Source organism: Bos taurus, chromosome 10 (genome assembly GCF_002263795.3).
Source record: "Bos taurus isolate L1 Dominette 01449 registration number 42190680 breed Hereford chromosome 10, ARS-UCD2.0, whole genome shotgun sequence".
In the NCBI taxonomy this organism is placed as follows: domain Eukaryota; kingdom Metazoa; phylum Chordata; class Mammalia; order Artiodactyla; family Bovidae; genus Bos; species Bos taurus.
Genome location: NC_037337.1, coordinates 26,329,462 through 26,351,176, shown reverse-complemented (window position 1 = coordinate 26,351,176; position 21,715 = coordinate 26,329,462). Strand labels below are relative to the sequence as shown.

Genomic DNA, 21,715 nt, shown 5'->3' with positions numbered 1-21,715 from the left:
AGGTTTATACTTTACATCAGCTTAATGGGGCAGAGGGGAGCAAATAGGGACTCTACAGGAAATAAATGGATTTTTTAAAGGAAAGATAAATGAGCTTTTATGGGAATAAATGGGATGGAAAATAATTTGTTTTAATGTTTGTCTAATGCAAGTGTGAATGATCTGTTTTCTTCCTGGGTGTAACTCCCCACTAAAGGGATGTATAGCAGCTTTACTATCAGAAGATTCTGCCTTTATTCAGAAAGGGAAGCTCAGAAAAAGCTTCTTTCTGCATCTGCTGGGTCTCAAATATCTTCAGTTTAAAATAACCTTCATATCAACTCTACAGATCTTCATTGGTTACTCACAGTAACCAATTTAGAATTTGCTCATTCATTCATTCAACCTCAGTGAAGTACAGAAATAAGTTACAGGGCCTGCCCTAAAGGTGCCCAACAGGATGGTTTGTATTAGCATCCCACTAAGGTGTTGGGCATAGCTGCATGAAAACAGTCATTCTTGTTTCACTTTTCCAGTGCAAGAAGAATTTCAGGGAGTTGGTCCAACAAGATTTCAGAATTGCAGAAATATGAACAGGCTTTCAGCGACCCAAATAAGGTTCTTCAATAGTCTACCCCCTAGGCATCCCAAAGTAAGATTTCATTTTGCCTGTTTGTGTATGGCAATCTGGACAAATCCTTGGATTTTTTTTTTTTAATTTGTTTGTTTGTTTTTGTTTTGTTTTGTTCTTTGGCTATGGGGAGTTACTTGTGGTATCCCAGTTCCTCGACTAGGGATTGAAGCTGGGCCCCTGCATTGAAAATACCAAGGGAATTCCCACCCTTAAGCTTTTAATTAAACTATGGAAACCATCAAAACCATTAACAGAGCTGCCGTGCTTGTGCTTGTGCTTGTGCTTAGTCACTCAGTTGGGTCTGACTCTTTGTAACGCCATGGACTGTAACTCACCAGGCTCCTCTGTCCATGGGGATTCTCCAGGCAAGAATACTGGAGTGGGTTGCCATGCCCTCCTCCAGGGGATCTACCCAACCCAGGGATCAAACCCAGGTCTCCCACATCGCAGGTGGATTCTTCACCATCTGATCTACCAGAGAAGTCCTGAGCTACTATATGACCCTGCAATCCCACCCCAGGGCATATATCCAGAGGAAAACATGATCCAAAAAGATATATACACCCCAATGTTCACTGAAGCACTGTTTACAATAACAAGACATGGAAGCAACCTAAATGTCCATCAACAGAGGAATGGATAAAGAAGATGTGGTAAGTATACACAATGGAATATTTCTTAGTCATTAAAAATAATGAAATAATGCCATTTGCAGCAACACGGATGGACCTAGAGAGTGTCATACTGAGTGAAGTAAGTCAAATGAAAAATATTGTATTGAATCTAAAAAGAAATGATACAAATGAATTTATTTACAAACAGAAAGATAGAGACTTAGAGAATAAACTTATGGATGCTGAGGGGAAGAGATAGGGAGTTTGGGCAGGTCGTGAACACATGACTATATTTAAAATGGATAACCAACAAGGACCTACTGTATAGCACATGGAACTCTGCACAGTGTTAGTTGGCAGCCTGGCTGGTAGGGGTTGGGGGAGGATGGATACATGTATATGTATGGCTGAGTCCCTTCGCTGTTCACCTGCAAATATCACAACATTGTTAATCGGCTATACCCCAGTACAAAATAAAAAGTTCAAAAATAAATAAATTAAAAAGCCAGGTCATAACAGGTGAGACAGCTTCTGCCTGGCTTTCCCTCTCTGTTGTGGGACACCCACACTTGGACCCAATCATCACGTTGTGAGGAAGATGGTGCCACGTGGAGGCCTTGTATAAATATCCAGCCAGCAAGTCCAGCTAAGGTATTAGAATACATTACTCTCACATCTCACATACTGTTCACCACTAAAGCACCCTGAATCCTACCATTCTTCTCTGACCAAAAGAAGGGGAGCCTCATGATCATCTTATCTCAGACAGAGAACTTTTTGGATCTCAGATTTCTAGACTCCTAATGATAACCCTGGCCTAATTTTACTTGTTGACAGATCATATCTTAAAACTGAAACTGGAGGTTATCAAGCAGGATATGCTCTCATTAACCTACATACTTCAGGGGATGAAGACTCCCTCTTAGTGGAGGCAGTCTCTACAGATGTGGTAAAAATAGCAAAAGAACTGAGATAGATGGGCACCAATCTGAGTAGCTGAAGTCTATCCTCTGTGGACAGATACTCCAAGGTAAAGATCGTGGTAGGAGAAAGGAGGAGCTGAGTCCTGCCCAGATAAGAGATAAAGAGACCGGGAACTTATGGTTGCTGGAGGGAAGGGATAATTAGGGAGTTTGGGATGGTCACATATACACTGCTATATTTAAAATGGATAACCAACAAGGACCTACTGTATAGCACATGGAAATTTGCCCAACATTATGTGGCAGCCTGAATGGGAGGGGGGATTAGGGGAGAATGGATACATGTATGGTTGGTTGGTTTAGTCCAACTCTTTGCAACCACATGGACTGTAGTCTGCCAGGCTACTTTGTCCATGAGATTCTCCAGTCAAGAATACTGCAGTGGGTTGCCATTTTCTTCTCCAGGGGATCTTCCCAACCCAGGAATTGAACCCAGGTCTCCTGTATTGCAGACAGATTTTTTACCAGCTGAGCTACAAGGGAAGCTTGGATACATGTATGTATATATATATATACACTATCACAACATTGTTAATCCGGTATATTCCATTTGTTGTTCAGTTATTCAGTCGTGTCCAGTGCTTTGCAACCCCATGGACTGCAGCACGCCAGGCTTCCCTGTCCTTCACCATCTCCAGGAGTTTGCTCAAACTCATGTCCATTGAGTCGGTGATACCATCCAACCATCTCTTCCTCTGTCATCCCCTTCTCCTCCTGCCTTCAATCTTTCCCAGCATCAGGGTCTTTTCCAATGAGTTAGCTCTTTGTATAAGGAGGCCAAAGTATTGGAGTGTCAGCATCAGTCTTTCCAATGAAGATTCATGACTGATTTCCTTTAGGATTGACTGGTTTGATCTTCATGCAGTCCAAGGGACTCTCAAGAGTATTTTCCAACACCACAGTTCAAAAGCATTAGGTCTTCCATGCTCAGCGTTCTTTATGGTCCAACTCTCACATCCATACATAACTATTGAAAAAACCATAACTTTGACTATTTGTACATTTGTTGGCACAAAAGGAAAAGTTCAAAAGGAAAAAAAAGAGAGAGATAAAGAGATTGCATATTTCTCATTCTTGAGGTAAAAGAGAACTTTCCAACTGCACATGTGCAGAAAGGCTCCTCAGGGGCTGAAAAGATGGCATACCACTGCATAATAGGTGGTGTCAACCTTCCCACAGGCCTCTGTGCCGAAATCCGTCTTGGCTAAGAGATTTGCGCAAACAGGAGAGGACTTGAATTTATAACAGAGGGACTCAGAGCCAGGCAAAGCAAGATGATTGGCCAGAGGAAACCAGGAAGAAGTGCTCCATGTAAGTGATTTAAACCACTGCAAGAGTGAGACTGTCTCTCTGAGCCACCCCATCCCTATCCCACCCCACCAGTGTATATCTATTCACATGTATCTTTTTTTCCTCTTAATAAACACTTCACTGTTTCACTATCTTCCATCTCTTTGTTGAATTCATTTATATAAAGCAGATAAGCCAGGGACTTCTCACTATCTGCTGGCACTTGTGGTCTAATGATTAGGATTCAGTGCTCACTGCTGAGGCCTGGTTTCTTTTATTTTTTTTAACTTTACACAGCACATAAAAAAAAAAAAAGACATTTATTCAGCATCATGATCAGACTATCACATTTAGCACTCAACAGCGTGGGTGCAAAAAAAAAAAGTCTACATTAAAACCCTTTGTTGGAATGCTTTACACTTTACACTTTACACAGAACAGAAACTAAAATAACCTGTTTTACAATTAGTCACAAGTACAGTCCTCGAGTTTTTTGCCCATACACATGCTGCTGCTGCTGCTAAGTTGCTTCAGTCGTGTCCCACTCTGTGCGACCCCAGAGACAGCAGCCCACCAGGCCATCCCTGGGATTCTCCAGGCAAGAACACTGGAGTGGGGTGCCATAGTCTTCTCCAATGCATGAAAGTGAAAAGGGAAAGTGAAGTCGATCAGTCATGTCTGACTCCTAGCGACCCCATGGACTGCAGCCTACCAGGCTCCTCCATCCATGGGATTTTCCAGGCAAGAGTACTGGAGTGGGGTGCCATTTCCTTCACCATACACATGAGTATTGTCTAAAACATGTCTTCTTTGTAGCAGCTAGGCCCTGCCACCACTGTGCTTGGCTGAGTTCACAAATCTGTTGTAACCTGTAGCTTCCCTGTCACTTCTCTGGTTCTCCTCTCCTGCTAAGCTTTGTTTCCTGGCAGTAATTAAAACTTTCTGCCACTGCCATAGCTACTGCTGCTGCTGGAGCCATCATAGCCACCTTGGTTTCATGGTTTGGCAAAGTATTGGCTTCTACCACCATAGGGGCCAGAACTCCTGCCTCTAAAGTTTCCTCCTTTCATGGGTCCAAAACTTGAAGACTGATTGTTGTAATTGCCAAAATCATTGTAGCTTCCACCACCTCCAAAATTCCTTCCGTCATTACCAAATCCATTATATCCATCCCCACTGCCACCATATCCACCACCATGGCTGCCACCAAAGCCACCTCAACCACTGAAGTTTCCTCCACCCCCAAAGTTGTCATTTCCACTGAAATCACCTCCATGACCTCCACCAAAGTTTCCAGAACCACTTCGACCTCTCTGGCTGGATGAAGCACTAGCCATCTCTTGCTTAGACAGGGCTTTTCTCACTTCAAAGTTATGGGCATTCACAGTGTGGTATTTCTGAATGACAATCTTGTCTACGGAGTCATGGTCATCAAAGGTTACAAAATCAAAGCCTCTCTTTTTGCCACTGCCTTCATCAGTCATGATTTCAGTTACTTCAGTTTTCCCATACTGTTCAAAATAATCTCTCAGATGATGTTCTTCAGTGTCTTCTTTAATGCCACCAAAAAAATCTCTCAGTTAAGTGGGCACCAGGTTTTTGAGAATTGTCACGTGAGTGTATGTTCCTCGGTTCTTTGTCTCGTCACAACAAAGATTTGGAGCGACGGACATTAAAGCCCTTGGCGCGTCATAGCTCTCGGGTCTGGGACAAACCATGCTACAGCTCTTAGGCAGCTACAGCTCTATTTTATTTAGAAGATAGCAGGAGAGTGAGAGAGAGAGAGAGAGAGAGAGAAAAGAGCGCACGCACGCAGGAGAGACAGTCCGTGAGAAAGCGCTTTGGCTCCTCCTTTTATATGTTTTTTCCTCCACCTGGGCCTGCCCTATGTAAATTGGGCTTAGCCAGGAGTGCTGTTTGTTCTGTTTGTTCTGCCTGAAGTCTTCACTCTGGTCCTTGGACCTTCCTTGTCTTTTAGCCACGGCCATTTTGGACTCCTTTTCCCTATTCTACCTACCTAACATTCCCCCCTCAAGAGATTGGAGGCCCAATTCTTTGGGAATAGGGGCGTCGAGGTCTTTCTGGCTACTTCCTGCTGAACTGGGACAGCGAGGGGTATTGGGCCTCCCCCTCTTGCTAGTCTCAAGCTTCAGAGTCCTTATAGCGGTGTCCAAGGGTGTGTGATATTTTCTGTGGTCAGCTGCAGTTTTATATTTTTGTTGAACCGGCCCTGCATGTTGTAGCTGGTTGACCTGGGCAGAGACAAAACAGGTTAGCCAATTGACAGTACATGGAATAATCATAATCATCATCAATATAGCATAATAAGGACTAGTAGGGATATCGGTCAATTTTAAATTCACGTCGCCAGGGTAGCTCAAGTCCCTCCTTGTTCAGGGATCAGAAGATCTATCTCCTGTCTGTCTTGGAGTACAGTCTCTGTCAAGCTGTGTTGGCTTCTTAGAGTTATCCTGAGAAATCTTATCCCCAGAAACCAGATTTTGGGGGTGTTCATTAGAATGGCACTCACTGGTAGTTCTGAATAGGTATCAGATTTCCCAGGGGCTCACAGGTGTATCAAGTGTCCTCTTCTGTTTTCTTCCATGGCTTGACTCGTGAGTAGTGAATCCAGGAGTCATGTCCTGGTACCTTGACTGCTGTGGGGGTAGAAAGTATTACAGAGTAGGGGCCCTTCCATGTGGGCTGGAGTTGAGCCTTTGGGGACCCATCTTTCCAGACTTTAATTAGGACTTGAGTTCCTGGAGCACATAGTGGGGACTCCTTAGAATCTTTTGGGCCCTGGTTCATACCCCACAAGCGTATATCCTGTTGGAATTGCCCAATGGCTATGGTATAAGACTAGAGGGTCTGAACCTCTGGATCTAGGAAGAGGTCATTGACATAAACAAAAGGTCTCCCATATAGCATCTCATAAGGACTAAGACCAACTTGTTCCTTAGGGGCAATGCGGGTGTGGAGGAGAGCTATTGATAAAGCCTCCTTCCATCCCAGGGAGGTCTCCTGTGTTATCTTTTTTATCACTGATTTTAAGAATTGATTGGCTGTTTCTACTTTTCCTGAAGACTGAGGCCTCCAGGCACAATGGAGATAATAAGTAATGCCCAATGCTTTCGAGACTCCTTGGGTGACCTTAGAAGTAAATGATGTTCCATTGTCACTTTGTAATGACCTGGGCAGACCAAATCTTGGAATGATTTCATGGAGCAGTTTTTTAACTACCTCCTCAGCCTTGTCGGTCCGGGTGGGAAAGCCTTCAATCCATCCTGTGAATGTATCTATCATAACTAATAGGTATTTATACCCTTGAGAAACTGGCATCTGGGTGAAGGCCATCTGCCAGTCCTCTCCTGGGTAGGCCCCACATCGTTGGACGGGCTGGGCAGCTGGGGTCTTCGAGCTCCTTGAGGGTTGTTTAACTGGCAAGTGGGACAAGAGGAGACCCCCTGTCTTATAGTTGTTTGGAGGCCTGTTCCTCTGAAGGACCTTTCTAGTAATCTTTGGAGGGCCTTTTCTCCTAAATGAGTAGTGGCATGTAAGGAGTTAACCAACTTCCATTGGAGGTTTCCAGGCAGAAAAAGGAGTCCCTCCTTTTGGAACCACCCCATATGATCTTCTTGAAAGCCCTCGCTCTTAGCTTTAAGAATCTCACTTTCAGTATATGAAGGAGTTTCTGGCAAATTAGTCTGTGGAACTAAGGTGGCAATCCCTATTAGGTCATGGTTCTGTAATGCTGCTCTCCTAGCTGCCTGATGAGCTGCTTGGTTCCCTCGTGCCACTTCTATGCTCTCTTTTTGGTGTCATTTACAGTGGGAGACTGAAACCTCAGTGGGCAGATGGACTGCCTCCAAGAATCTGATCACCATATTTGATTGGGGACCCTCGGGTGGTCAAGTGGCCCCTTTCTTTCCAAACAGCCACATGTGCATGTAGCACCAGAAAGGCAGACTTGGATCAGTGTAAATGGCTATTCTTTTCCCTTTTCCCAGCTCTAAAGCTCGAGTCAGGGCTATGAGCTCAGCTAATTGGGCTGAAGTACCTGGTGGCAGAGGCTTAGCCTCTATGGTCTCAAAATTGGAGACTACTGCATACCCGGCTCTTCTTTTTCCATCCAAGACAAAGCTGTTTCCATCAGTGTACCAGATTTCCTCAGGATTGGTTAGAGGATCTTCTGACAATCCCTCTTGGGGTTTTGTCCAGTGGTCCAAGATTTCTAGACAAGAGTGAAAGGAGAGAGAGCCCTCGGGGGTAGGGAGGAGGGTGGCTGGGTTAAGAACCTCACAAGGGGATACAGTGAGGCCTGGATTTTCCATCAACATTACTTGATATCTGAGGATTCTTTGATCAGACATCCATAAATGGCCTCTCCCATTTAGGAGTTGTTTTACTTGGTGGCTGGTAAAAATAGTTAGTTTGCCCCCAAAGGAGAGTTTTAAAGCATCTTCTATCATGATTGCAATAGCTGCAAGATTTCGAAGGTGCGGGGGGGGGGGGGGGTGGCAACCTCAGGTAGTTGGATCGAGCCTCTTGGATAAGTAAGCTACGGGCTGGGGCTCAGATTCCAACCTTTGAGTTAATACTCCCAAGGCTATTCCCTCTCTTTCATGGACATAAAGTTGGAATGCTTTTTCTGGGTCTGGCAACCTCAAGGCAGGTGCCTGAGTTAAGGCCTGTTTTAGTGTAGCCTCTGCCTCCTTTTGAGGAGTTCCTCACATCAGTGAGATTGAATCATCTCATCCCTTTAAGCTTTCATATAAGGGCTGGGCAATTAGACCATAATTGGGTATCCAGATTCTACAATAACCAGTTAGCCCCAGGAAAGCTCGCAATTGTTTTCGAGTCGTGGGGGAGGGCAACTGGAGGATTCCTTGTACCCGATCAGAGGACAGCCTCCTGGACCCGTGTGTAATCTGAACTCCCAGGTAAGTGACCTTTGTCTCGACCATCTGTGCCTTAGCACGGGAGACTTTATATCCCCTTTCTGCCAAGAAATTTAGAACCTGAATTGCATGTTGTTGGGCACTTTTCTCATCTGGAGAGCAGATTAGTAGGTCATCTACATATTGTAATATTTTCCCATTAGGTCCCAGGTCCAGATCTAAGAGATCCCGGCTAAGGGCCTGTCCAAACAGGTGGGGGCTATCTCTGAACCCCTGAGCTAATACTGTCCAAGTCATCTGTTGGTGTTTTTCTCCTGGGGCCTCCCACTCAAAGGCAAAAAGGTATTGGGATTCTTTAGCCAGTGGTATGCAAAAAAAAAAAAAAAAGCATCTTTGAGATCCAAGACTGTAAACCACTTGGCACTGGGTGGGATTTCTCCCCAAGATTACATAGGGATTGGGTACTGTGGGATGGAGGGGGACTACAGCTTCATTTATGATCCGGAGATCTTGAACCAGTCGCCAGGTTCTGTCTTTTTCTTTACTGAGAGGATTGGGGTGTTACATGGTGAACTGGTGGGGACCAATAGCCCACAAGCAAGGAATTTATTTATTAAAGGCTGTAGTCCCTCCCGAGCCCCTCTTTTGAGAGGATATTGTTTCCAATTAGGAATTCGAGTGGGATCTCGGAGGACAATGATGACCGGTTCAGCTTGGTGGGCTCGTCCAGGAATACCCTGGTCCCACACCTGGGGGTTAATTTTGTCTTCCCGTAGGTTTTGGTCCCTCTCTATTGAAGGTGTAATGGGTTCTTCAGTAGTAACCAGGAGCTGTAGAGCTCTACGGGCTGAAAAACTTCCCATCACAAGGGTGGTCCCCAGCTTAGTGAGTATATCTCTTCCCAGTAAGGGAGTAGGACACTCAGGGACCACCAGAAACTGGTGGGAAAATATTTGCCCATCCCAGCAACAAAGAAGTGCTCGGGTGAATCTTTTAGTAGTTGCTTTTCCTGTAGCACCCAAAATGGTACAGGTTTGGGAGGAGAAGGCTCCAGAGTAGGAGATCAAGACAGAGTAGGTCGCCCCTGTGTCAACCAAGGAATTCTCGGACCTACCTGCCACATCCAGTTGCACCCTTGGCTCCAGCCCCGTGATGGTTATCTGTGACAGGTGGGCTGGCTGGAGCAGGCCGCTTCAGTCCTCTTGAACCATCGTGAAGGTAGGCTTGGCGCTTGACCTTGAGGCTCTTGGGTCCCCAGGGCAGAGTGCCGCCCAATGTCCCAGTTGATGGCATTTGTGGCAAGCCGTTCTAGGAGACTTGTCAGGGTTTGGACACTCTTTGGCCTAATGCCCCGCCTGTCTACAGATCAGGCATCTGTCTTGTGCCTTATCCTTCAAGGACTTGGGGTTTGCCATAGGGCTTCTCTGGAAGGCGGCCAGCATCTGGGCATGCCTTGTCTCTTTCTTTCTCTCCTTCTCCTGGGCCTTGGCCTCCTTTTCCTGTTCTCTGTTATAAAAGGTATTGGTGACTGTCTGGACCATCTCATCTAAAGAGGCAGCAGGGTCCTGCTGTTGTAGCTACTGTAACTTAATTCTGATATCTGATGCACATTGGGACAGGAATTTGTCCTTTAAAATCACCCGTCCCTCGTAAGAGTCTAAGTCCAGGTTGGTAAACTTTTGGAGTGCTTCTTTTAGCCTCTCCAGAAAGGCAATGGGGTTCTCATTGGGCTCCTGAGTTATTGCTGAGACCTGGGCATAGCTAATTACTTTTTGTTGGGCTGCTTTCAGTCCTGCCTTCACACAGATTAGAAAATGATCTCTTTCCCAGATGTGCTCAGGGTCATTATAATTCCAACTAGGATCGGAGGAGGGGACTGCAGTTCCCCCTATTGGGTATCTATCACTGGACATGTGGAGCCCTGTTGCATACTTCTGGGCTTCCTTTAAGACCCTGGTATGTTCAGGATCAGATAAAGTTTGACTAAATATGACCACGATGTCTTTCCACGTCAAGTCAAAGGCCAAGGTAATATGTTGGAATGTATCTATATATTTGCCTGGGTCATCTGTATAGCTTCCCAGGTCTTGTTTGATCTGCCTTAGTTCTAAGAGGGAGAAAGGCTTATGGACCCGGGTTGGTCCGAATTCTCCTCCGGTTTCAACTAAGGGACATACTCGAGCTGGCTTTTGTGGAGGAGGTGCTCCCAGATACGGGGGCACGTTTGGGTATGAGGAAGGAGCACCAGGCAACTCGGGAGCTGTGGGAGGTGAACCTTCACGAGGGGGTTCCTTTTCTTGGTTGCCTGTGCCTAACACCATTTGCCTAGTGGGCTCACTTTTAGGGCATACTACAATCCCATACTTAAGACAGAGTTCCTTCATATCTCTTAGTCGGAAGAAAATTTGGACATAGGGGGTCTCTGTCCATTTCCCTTGTCTTTTGCAGAATAATTCTAATTGCAGGATGGTATTGTAATTTAAAGTTCCATCCTCAGGCCAGTGTTCCTCGTCCCCCAGTGGATACTGTGGCCACGCAGTGGCACAAAAGAATTTCAAACGACTTCTCCTTAGAGCTAGAGCGTCGAACAGCTTCCAGTTCTCAAGGATACATTTCAAGGGCGTCTGCCGGGAAGTGGATTGGTTACTTCCCATCTGAAAGACAGTCATGGCAGGGAGAAAAGAAAAAGACCTCTTTCGATTTCCTTAAGGGTGAGTCTTTCTGAAGTTTATCCTACCCAGAACTGTTGCAACCTGAGAGTCAGGCGTCCCTGGGTCAGGGTGCAGATCCCCAGGCAGGCTGAGGCGTGACAGCCTCCTAGAGACTGAATCCCCGGGCAGGTCGAGGCGTGACGACCTCCCGAGGATTGGGTCCCTGGGCAGGTCGAGGCATGACGACCTCCTGGGACCCCTGGGACTAAAGGATCCCCAAACAGGTTGAGGCGTGACAACCTTTCAAAAACCGATCCCTAGGCAGGTCAAGGCGTGATGACCTCCTGGGACCCCCCCCCCCCCCGCCCCCGGGACTGGAGTTTGGGCGTCCCCAAGATCTCCAGTGTTAACAATGCTGGGTAGAATTAAGAGGTTTGTTTTGCCCACTGCGGATGGGAATAGATATGATGTAAGTTCATCCTACCCAGAACTGTTGCAACCTGAGAGCCGGGCGTCCCTGGGTCAGGGTGCAGATCCCCAGGCAGGCTGAGGCGTGACAGCCTCCTAGAGACTGAATCTGCGGGCAGGTCGAGGCGTGATGACCTCCTGGGATCCCCCGGACTGGAGTTTGGGCGTCCCCAAGATCTCCAGTGTGCCCAGTATTGGGTAGGATTAGGGGGTTGGATATTATAGAGTATTTCCCTCCCAAGGCCAACTATTTTCTGGTTGTCTTTCCAGAAGATTGTAGAGGCAACCTTGTGGGTCTAGATGGGGCTCAGGAAAAGAGCATGAAACAGGAGGGAAGTGGGCAGAGCACAAACTTTGAAAGAATGACATAGCACAAGGGTATAATGTAAACCAATTAAAATCAATTGGGTCCAAGATGACAAGTCAAATTCAAGTAAACCTTAATCCCCAATCTATAAACCAACAGACACACCCAGAGGTGGCAGGACAGCTCCAAGGCACAAGGTCAGAAGAGGGAGGAGTGGGTGGTTCCCCAATGGCTGGGATGATCCTCTCACTCATTAGCATATGAATTCCATCCCCTCACAAAACCTAGCCAGGCCTAATTCCATGGCCACAGCCCTTGCCCTCGGCAATGGTTCACACCCTAAAGGGTGGCTCCTCTCTGGATCCTAACAAATCTACCTCTTATCACTTTGTCTCTCAATGAATTTTTGCAATGAGGCATCAGAGCCTGAGTTTCATTAGTTTTGGCCGGGCTTGAGTCCCAGGAGAGAGCTGAAGGACAGGAGGAAAAAGCAGTGGGAAAAACGTGTCAAGGAATCCCATTCATAGCCCGCCGGAAAATTTGCTAAATATCTGACCGGTGCTCACAATTTCATTGGACTGATCTTTGGCACAGAGAAGAGAAAGGACAGAAGAACCCCCACCGGCTTGTGTAACAGCTACTGGGGCTCAGCAGATAGCGCCTTTGGGACATGCTGAGGAGTAGCCTCTCCAGAGTCCCTTAGTTGTGCCCCCTGCCACCCGCCTGTCGCGGGAGGTTCAAGGAAACAAGAAATGAGAGATTGTAAAGGTCCCTCCAGCCATAGGAGCGAGGATCTCTTACCTTAACAGGAGGTCTTCTGGAATCTCAGACCGGGCTGCGTGAGTTTTCTGCTGAGTTCGTTTTTCGCTGTCCGGGTTTCCAGCACGATGGGCCTTCCCCTGGGCTGGGTTTCTTTGCCTTCTGCTTCTAGCTCAGGAGCTTTGCAGAGTTGGGCTCCTGCTGTGCTTGGCCTCTTCCACGCAGAGGTTGTTTCAGCCAGGTTAAATCTGAGTCACGGCACTATAGATGTCATGCGAGTGTATGTTCCTCGGTTCTTTGTCTCGTCACAACAAAGATTTGGAGTGACAGACATTAAAGCCCTCGGTGCGTCACAGCTCTCGGGTCTTGGACAAACCGTGCTACAGCTCTTAGGCAAATCAGTGTTACAGCTCTATTTTATTTAGAAGATAGCAGGAGAGAGAGAGAGCGAGAGAGAGAAAGAAAAGAGCACACACACATGAGAGAGAGAGTCCGTGAGAAAGTGCTTTGGCTCTTCCTTTCATATGTTTTTTGCTCCACCTGGGCCTACCCTATGCAAATTGGGCTTAGCCAGGAGTGCTGTTTGTTCTGCCTGAAGTCTTCACTCTGGTCCTCAGACCTTCCTTTGACCTTCCTTGTCTTTTAGCCACGGCCATTTTGGACTCCTTTTCCCTATTCTACCTACCTAACAAGAATCTTCTCTTGAGACAGCCCTCTTTGGTTCCACAACTCTTCCGTCCACCTTGTGTGGCCTTGCATTCATGGCCACATCTACCTCCTCCACCGTGGCGTATGTGACAAACCCAAAGCCTCTGGAGCACTTGGTGTTTGGATCCCTCATTACCACACAGTCTGTGAGCGTTCCCCATTGCTCAAAATGGCTCCTTAGACTCTCATCAGTTGTTTCAAAGCTCAATCCTCCGATGAAGAGCTTCTGCAGCTGTTCCGGCTCTTTGAGAGACTCTGATTTAGACATGATGGCAGTGGAGGCAGGGAAGACTTCAACGATGCTTTCTCGGAGTGTCCACGGGCAGAAAGGTGAAGCCTGGTTTCAATCTTTGGTTGAGGATATGAGATCTTGCTTCAAGCCACTCCTGGCCAAGGCCACCCAAGGTCAGAAACAGAATTAGAAGTAGAGCTTGAAGATGTGACTTCATTGCTGTAGTTTCATAAGAAAATCTTAACGAAGGAGGAGTTGCTTTCTGATGAGTGAGCAAAAGAAGTGGTTTCTTGAAATGGAATCTACTCCTGGGGAAGATACTGTGAAGATTATTGAAATGACAACAAAGGATTTAGACTACAATACGAATATAGTTTCCCTGGTGGCTCAGATGGTAAAGAAACTGCCTGCAATCCAGTAGACCCAGGTTCAATCCCTGTGTTGGGAAGATCCCCTGAAGAAAATGGCAACCCACTCCAGTATTCTTGCCTGGAGAATCCCATGGACAAAGAACCCTAGTGGGCTACAGTCCATGGGGTCACTAAGAATTGGACATGACTGAACGACTAACATACACACACACACACCAACATAGTTGATAAATCAGTGGTTTGAGAGGACTGACTCCAGTTTTTAAAGAAGTTCAACTGTGGGTAAAGTGCTATCAAACAACATTGCAGGCTAGATAAATTGTTCTTGAAGGGAAGAATCATTTGATGCTGCAAACTTCATTGTTGTCTTATTTTAACAAACTGTTGAAGACACATCAAACTTCAGCAGCCACCACCCTGGTCAGCTGTCAAGGCAAGATCCTCCACTAGCAAAAATATTATGACTTGCTGAAGGCTCAAATGATGGTTAGCATCTTTTAGCAATAACGTATTTTTATTAAGGTATACATATTTTTTTTAAAGAAATAATGCTTCACACATTTAATAGACAACAGTACAGTATAAACATAACTTGTATATGCACTGGGAAACAAAAAAAATCATGTGACTCAGTTTATTCCAATGTTCACGCTATTGCAATAATCTGGAAATAAAGCCATAATATCTTCAAGGTAAGCCTGTATACATTTTTTGCTTGCATTTTGTCCACTTTTAAAATTTGGTTTTAGAAAGAGAGTTCACTAAAACAATTTTTTTCTCTTGCTGCTACGTTGTTTCAGTCGTGTCCAACTCTGTGCGACTCCATAGACGGCAGCCCACCAGGCTCCCCTGTCCCTGGGATTCTCCAGGCAAGAACAGTGGAGTGGGTTGCCATTTCCTAATTCAAAGGATCCATCATCTGGTCATCGATGAGTAGGATCTTCATCTTAAATAGCAACTCAAATCAATTCATTTCCATGGCTTACATCTCAAAATAGAGTATGCAGCCTTCACAAGACCCAGAAAGTTTACTCCTAGAGTTAGTCTAAGAAAGTACAAGCCTTCGGTGCTACAGGCGGTAGCACCTGGTGTAGTGAAAATGGTGTCTCTAGTTTCCCAGGAGAATGTGAAATGCCTCCAGTGACAGACCCACTAATCTGTGATACCAGGTAAGGGTGCTACTGGAATGGCATGTTTTAAACAAACACTGAAAAAGCAACAAAAATTAAGTTGACAGAAACCCCTTACAGACTTGGACTCCTGAAAAATTCCCCTGAGAGCTGGCTATTGGGTTGACCCACGAAACTGCACCCTGGTAAGTGTAAGTGTACTCTCTGGATGGTGGAGACCACAGAGAATATTCTTGTTGGTTACAAAGCCAAGCTCTCAGGATATAGAAAAAGACGAAAGGAAAAATCTCAGCTTGTCTTTACATAGGAGACCCACAGCAAAGTTTGTCCAAACAGATGCCAGTCTGATGAGAACCATTAACTTCCCAGTCTTGTGAGGCCAGTTTGAACATCAGGCTATGCCAGTGTTCTGCCCCATAGTTTTTCCTCCTTATGACAATGACAAAAGACAAAGACAAACAGTGACCATCTCTGAGAAGAAAAGGCTCAATGCCAGAGTCACTATGTCCAGGAAACTAATTCTGAAAGTATTTTTTTTTTCAGGTAATTTAAATTTAGAAAGAGAGAAAAGGGACTCTCACAACTTCCTTTCCACTTAATCCTGCAGGCAGATATCCAGGAGGTTGCTGGATAAGAAATCCCACTTTCTGCCAGCTTTTGTCAGGTGTCCCAGGATCTCTCAGCTACAACAGCCTCTGGGGAAGAGGAGTCTGGGCAGTATCATGCTGATTGTGCCAATTGCTGGGGATGGGAACATGTCCCTCCTACCTCTCTCAAGTTCTTTTGGCTATTCTAATAAGTAGGTTAAATGCAGATTAACAGGAATAAGGGGACAGACTTACTTTGTGTATATAGAGGTCTCATAGAAAAAGGAGCTGATAAGTATCCACCTTGCAATGCAGGGGACACCAGTTCAATTCCTCATCTGGAAGATCCCACATGCTTCCTGGCAATTGAGCCTGTGCTCTATCTGATACTGAGAGAGATTGAAGGCAAAAGGAGAAGGGGGCAGCAGAGGACGAGATGATTACATAGTACCACCAACTCAGTGGACATGAATTTGAACAAACTCTGGGAGATAGTGAAGGACAAAGGAGCCTGGTGCGCCACAGTCCATAGCGTTGTGAAGAGTCAGACGTGACTTAGCAAAAACAACAACCTACAACTACTGAAGCCCTGTGCACCTAGAGCGTGCATTTCGCAATAAGAGAAACCACCACAATGAGATGCCCTAGCACCGCTACTAGAGATTAGCCGCCCCACCCTCTCTGCAGAGAGAGAAAGCCTGTGTGTAGCAATTAAGACCCAACTCAGCCAAAAATAAACATTAATTAATTAATAATAAAAGAAGTAGGACCTACGAAGTGTCCAAGGCAGGTAGCTGTTATACTGATGAGATTAAAAAAGCACACACACACACACAAAAAGCACAATATATTTGTGAGGAATGGACAGAGCTAAGAAACTTAGTCTTAGTAAAGAATCTAAACAGAGTTTGGGCTTGGGGCAGTTGCTTAGTAAAGAAATAACAAGGGTAGTTTTACAGCCTTCTCAGCCCTGGTTTCCTTATCTTTGGGGATAAAGATATCTCTCTGCCTCCTAGACAGGGAGGAGACCTTTCGCATGGGATATTTATTTACTGCTTTCTGGGAAACAAAGAAAAGGATCAGAGTTTCTTTTTTGCACTGGCTGTTTCTTTGTAATTTTAATTCAAAATAATCAATATGTCACCTTGATGTATTCTGTGCTGGCCTGCCCTAGTCCCAACAGGGTCACTGTTACCTGTCAACAACAGAATTCTGGGAAAATTGTAAAGGTTGGTCATGGTCATGAACCAAAACCTCAAGTGCCCTTTGGATACCTTTAGATACTCCCCTAACTTCTACACTCCATGGGATTTAAATGTTTTAGTTATTTTATGTAGAGTTTCAGGATGAGTTGTATCTAATAGCACTGTATCTTTGCCAAAGGGGCTTCCCTGGTAGCTCAGCTGGTAAAGAATCTGCCTGCAATGCAGGGAACCCCAGTTTTGATTCCTGGGGCAGGAAGATCCCCTGGAGAAGGAGATGACTACCCACTCCAATATTCTGGCCTGGAGAATTCCATGGACAGAGGAGCCTGGCAGGCTATGGTCCATGGGGTTGCAAAGAGTTGGACAGGACTGAGCCACTTTCACTTTGCCCAAAAGCTACAGCTTTACAGTTGCTAAAAAAGCTGCTTGGTTTAGATTCTTCTTCTAAGGGCATCCCAACTTTAATATCAAGTGATTGAGGCACAAGCTTTATGGGAACAATTATAAAAGAACTCTCTATGGTGTTACCTCTTACTCAAAAACTGAAGGCAACAAAAAAACAAATTAATAAATAATAGCAAAAACAGAAATAAAGAAAGCTGTCCTTTTTTCATACACAATCTTCTGGAAATTCTGTAAAGGACTAACAGCATCCTTAAATTATTATTAGCAATATTGGTGGATGGACCTAGAGATTGTCATACTGAGTGAAATAAGTCAAAGAAAAACAAATATCATATGATATATCTCTTATATGTGGAATCTTAAAAAAAGGTACGAATGAATTTATTTATAAAACAGTAACAGATGCAATGGACATAAACTTGGGCAAACTCTGGGAGATGGTGAGGGACAGGGAAGCCTGGCATGCTTCAGTCCATGGGGTCATGAAGAGTTGGACAGGACTTGGCGACTGAACAACAGCAGTGTTACAGACTTAAAAAAAAAAAAAAAATATATATATATATATATATATATATATATATATATACACATATGGTTACCAGGGAGTAAAGTGGGGAGGAAATAAGTTGGAAGATTGATATTGACTTGTACACACTACTATATATAAAACAGATAACAAGGACCAACTGTATGTTCTTCCCTTATGGCTCTGCTGGTAAAGAATCTGCCTGCAATGCAGGAGACCTGGGTTCGATCCCTGGATTGGGACGATCCCCTGGAGAAGGGAAAGGCTACCTACTCCAGTATTCTAGCCTAGAGAATTCCATGGACTGTAAAGGTCATGGGGTCACAAAGAGTTGGACATGACTGAGTAACTTTCACAATCACGAGGACCTACTGTATAGCACAGGGAACTCTACTCAATACTCTGTAATGGCTTATATGGGAAAAGAATCTAAAAGGGAGTGGATATATGTCTATGTGTAACTGATTTATTTTGTTGTACATGTTAGGTAGGTAGAATAGGGAAAAGGAGTCCAAAATGGCGGTGGCTAAAAGACAAGGAAGGTGAAAGGAAGGTCCAAGGACCAGAGTGAAGACTTCAGGCAGAACAAACAGCACTCCTGGCTAAGCCCAATTTGCATAGGGCAGGCTCAGGTGGAGGAAAAAACATAAAAGGAGGAGTCAAAGCGCTTTCTCACGGACTCTCTCTCTCCCCCTCCCTCCCTCCCTCCCTTCCTCCCCCGCACGCTCCTCCGCTCTCTTCTCCTGCTATCTTGGATTCTCCTGCTATCTTCTAAATAAAATAGAGCTGTAACACTGATTTGCCTAAGAGCTGTAGCATGGTTTGTCCAAGACCCGAGAGCTGTGACGCGCTGAGGGCTTTAATGTCCGTCACTCCAAATCTTTGTTGTGACGAGACAAAGAACCGAGGAACATACACTCGAGTGACATACACATGAAGCTAACACAACACTGTAAATCATCTATACCCCAATAAAAAATTTTTTAATAAAATAAAATTAGCACTATTGGGAATTCTCTGGCGATGCAGTGGTTAGGACTGTCACGCGAGTGTATGTTCCTCGGTTCTTTGTCTCGTCACAACAAAGAATTGGAGCGACGGACATTAAAGCCCTCGGCGCATCACAGCTCTCGGGTCTTGGGCAAACCGTGTTACAGCTCTTAGGCAAATCGGTGTTACAGCTCCATTTTATTTAGAAGATAGCAGGAGAATCCAAGACTCGAAGACAAGAGAGTGGAGGAGTGCGTGGGGAGAGAGAAAGAGAGAGAGAGAGAGCATGCACATGCCCTCGGGAGAGAGAGTCCATGAGAAAGCGCTTTGGCTCCTCCTTTTATATGTTTTTTCCTCCACCTGGGCCTGCCCTATGCAAATTGGGCTTAGCCAGGAGTGCTGTTTGTTCTGCCTGAAGTCTTCACTCTGGTCCTCGGATCTTCCTTTGACCTTCCTTGTCTTATAGTCACCGCCATTTAGGACTCCTTTTCCCTATTCTACCTACCTAACAGGACCAAGCATTTTCACTGTGGTGGCCCAAGTCTGGTCCCTGATTTGGAAGCTAAGATTCCGTAAGCCGCAAGGTGTGGCCAAAAAAACTAGCAATATTTTCAGAAATCTTTGAGTTTTCTTGACTACAGCTTCTCCTGGCCACTATCTCTATGGCCTAACAGACAACTCTCTTAGGAATACATAGATTATCCCCCTATGAATTGATAACTGGAAGGCATATGCATTGGGACTTCCCTGTAGCTCAAACAGTAAAGAACCTGCCTGCAATGCAGCAGACCTAGGTTTGATCCCTGGGTTGGGAAGATCCTCTGGAGAAGGGAATGCCAATCCACTCCACTGTTCTTGCCTGGAGAGTCCCATGGACAGAGGAACCTCGCAGGCTACAGTCCATAGATCCTATAAAGTTGGATATGACTGAGCGACTAACCCACAGAGGCACATGCATTTGAAATTTCACCTCCAATTCTAGACTCATCCCTACCATATGCAGATACGGCAAAATATTTTGAGGGACTCTTATGCTATATACCCAGTCCTGTCACCAACAGATTAAGGCCACACTCCCACAACATCTTTCTAAACAATTTCTGCATTATTTTCAATCAGAGGATTTTATCTATTGAAAGACACATCAGAGAAAAATTGTTATTGAACCTCATAGGAAGGGACCTTATCAAAATACTGTTAACAACAAATACAGCAGTAAAACTATAGGAAATCAATTACTGGGTTCACAATTCACAACTACAGCAATTTAGAATTTCATGTAAGTAGAGGGCTATTTCAGTACAAGATCTCAAACTGAGGATTCTCAGAGATCCTTCAGAAACCACTAATCTTCAGAAGTAGACAGCTAGCCTAAGACCTTTGGAACAGATGATCACAGATAGTGGACAGCCTCTAGCCAGTATGTTGGACCAAAACTTCTATCCAATTCTTGTTTGGTTTTTTTTTTATCTGCTTGCTTATAATTCTTATTATTTTCTATAGATTGCTTACTGTCATTCACCTATAAAGAGCCTTTTTCTCTTTTCTTCCTGACATTATAATTGTTAGGTCAGAATAGACTCATTCTAAAATGATAAATACATCAGGTGATACATGTCAATTCATTCAGTGGAAGGAATTCTTTCTCAATGTTTGCATATAGCAAATTGTCACAATGTAAACTTTAAATATCTTACAATTTTATTTGTCAATTATATCTCAATGAAGTTAAAAAGAAAAGGAAATACTCATTCAATTGCCATTTTCAGATGATCCCAAGTGGTAGCCACAAGACTGTTCTCAGTCTTACTGACTGCTGAATATACCAACAATCACCAGATTCCCATGATAAAGCCCTCTGAGCAATTCCAATTTCATCAAATAAGGCCACAGGTGATCACAGTCAATGGCATTTCTACTTGCACCCACTTGAACAATTGATTCCAAACAAGTCAAGCGGTGACTCTGCTAGTGTCCTTCACACAACTGAAGTGCCCAGTGACCAGTGGTCAAGCATGCACTCTCTCCCAGAAAAAGACCCTCAGTTAATAAAATCTATTGTTCAGACCCTAGATAATTCCAAATTTGAACTCAACAATCTTTGTAGGGTGGTGAGCCAAACCTGAAAAAGACTAGTAGAAATCCAAACATGTTATGTAAGGCCTTGGTTCCAACCTCATGTCATAAACAGCACTTTTTTCCCTGGATCTCCGCATACCTCTCCGGGATACTACTTCCTTTGTGATCAGGATGCCTGGTCCTGTTTGCCTCAGACTAACACCTCATGATCATTAGGAATAGTATTCCAAGACTTGTCTGTAATTCTATAAATCACCAAGACTGGAAATTCCTGCTTAGATACAAAGCCAAGATGATGCCATTCTGGATTATTAATACTTGGGTGAGTTACAGGCTCATTTTTATTTGAATAATCAGAACAGTGTTCCCATCAGTGGGAATCATACAAACAGAAAACCTTTAAGAAACCTACTACTGGGGGAAGGGATAAATTAGGAGGTTGGGATTAAAAAATCCACACCACTATACATAAATAAAATAGGTAATCAACCAAGACCTATCGTATAGCCTGGAAACTATCTTCAATACTCTGTAATTACCTATATGGGAAAAGAATCTGAAAAAAGAATAGATATATGCGTATGTATAACTGAATAACTTTGCTGTATACCTGAAACTTTCACAACATTATAAACTAACTACACTTTAATATAAAATCTTAAAAAATAATAAGCCTATTACTAACTCTAGCAGCTGCTGTTAATGACACTAACCTTTGCCTTAGATGGATTAGAGGTCAGTCTCAGCTCACTGGCATGAGTAGTGACAGACTCACATTGCTTAAGATTTCTTGTTGGCTAGTCATGGTGATGCCTGGGCCAGTACTAATACTTCCTGTTGTATTTGTCAATGAAATAGGCAAATTTAACAGGCCTTCCATTGTCTTTAAAGAAAAGCTA

At 44.5% G+C, this 21,715-nt stretch overlaps 1 protein-coding gene and 1 pseudogene across 1 annotated transcript; both read right to left on the bottom strand.

The window, feature by feature from the left end:
- Positions 1 to 3,802: 3,802 nt before the first annotated feature.
- On the bottom strand, positions 3,803 to 14,738 carry LOC783301 (heterogeneous nuclear ribonucleoprotein A1-like; annotated as a pseudogene).
- Positions 5,229 to 13,255, bottom strand: LOC132346352 (uncharacterized). Its single transcript, XM_059890791.1, has 2 exons — positions 12,626 to 13,255; positions 5,229 to 11,052 (listed from the first exon to the last, which is right to left on the bottom strand). The coding sequence occupies exon 2, from the start codon at positions 11,050 to 11,052 to the stop codon at positions 9,976 to 9,978; it is 1,077 nt and encodes a 358-aa protein (XP_059746774.1). The 5' UTR covers positions 12,626 to 13,255; the 3' UTR covers positions 5,229 to 9,975.
- Positions 14,739 to 21,715: the final 6,977 nt, after the last annotated feature.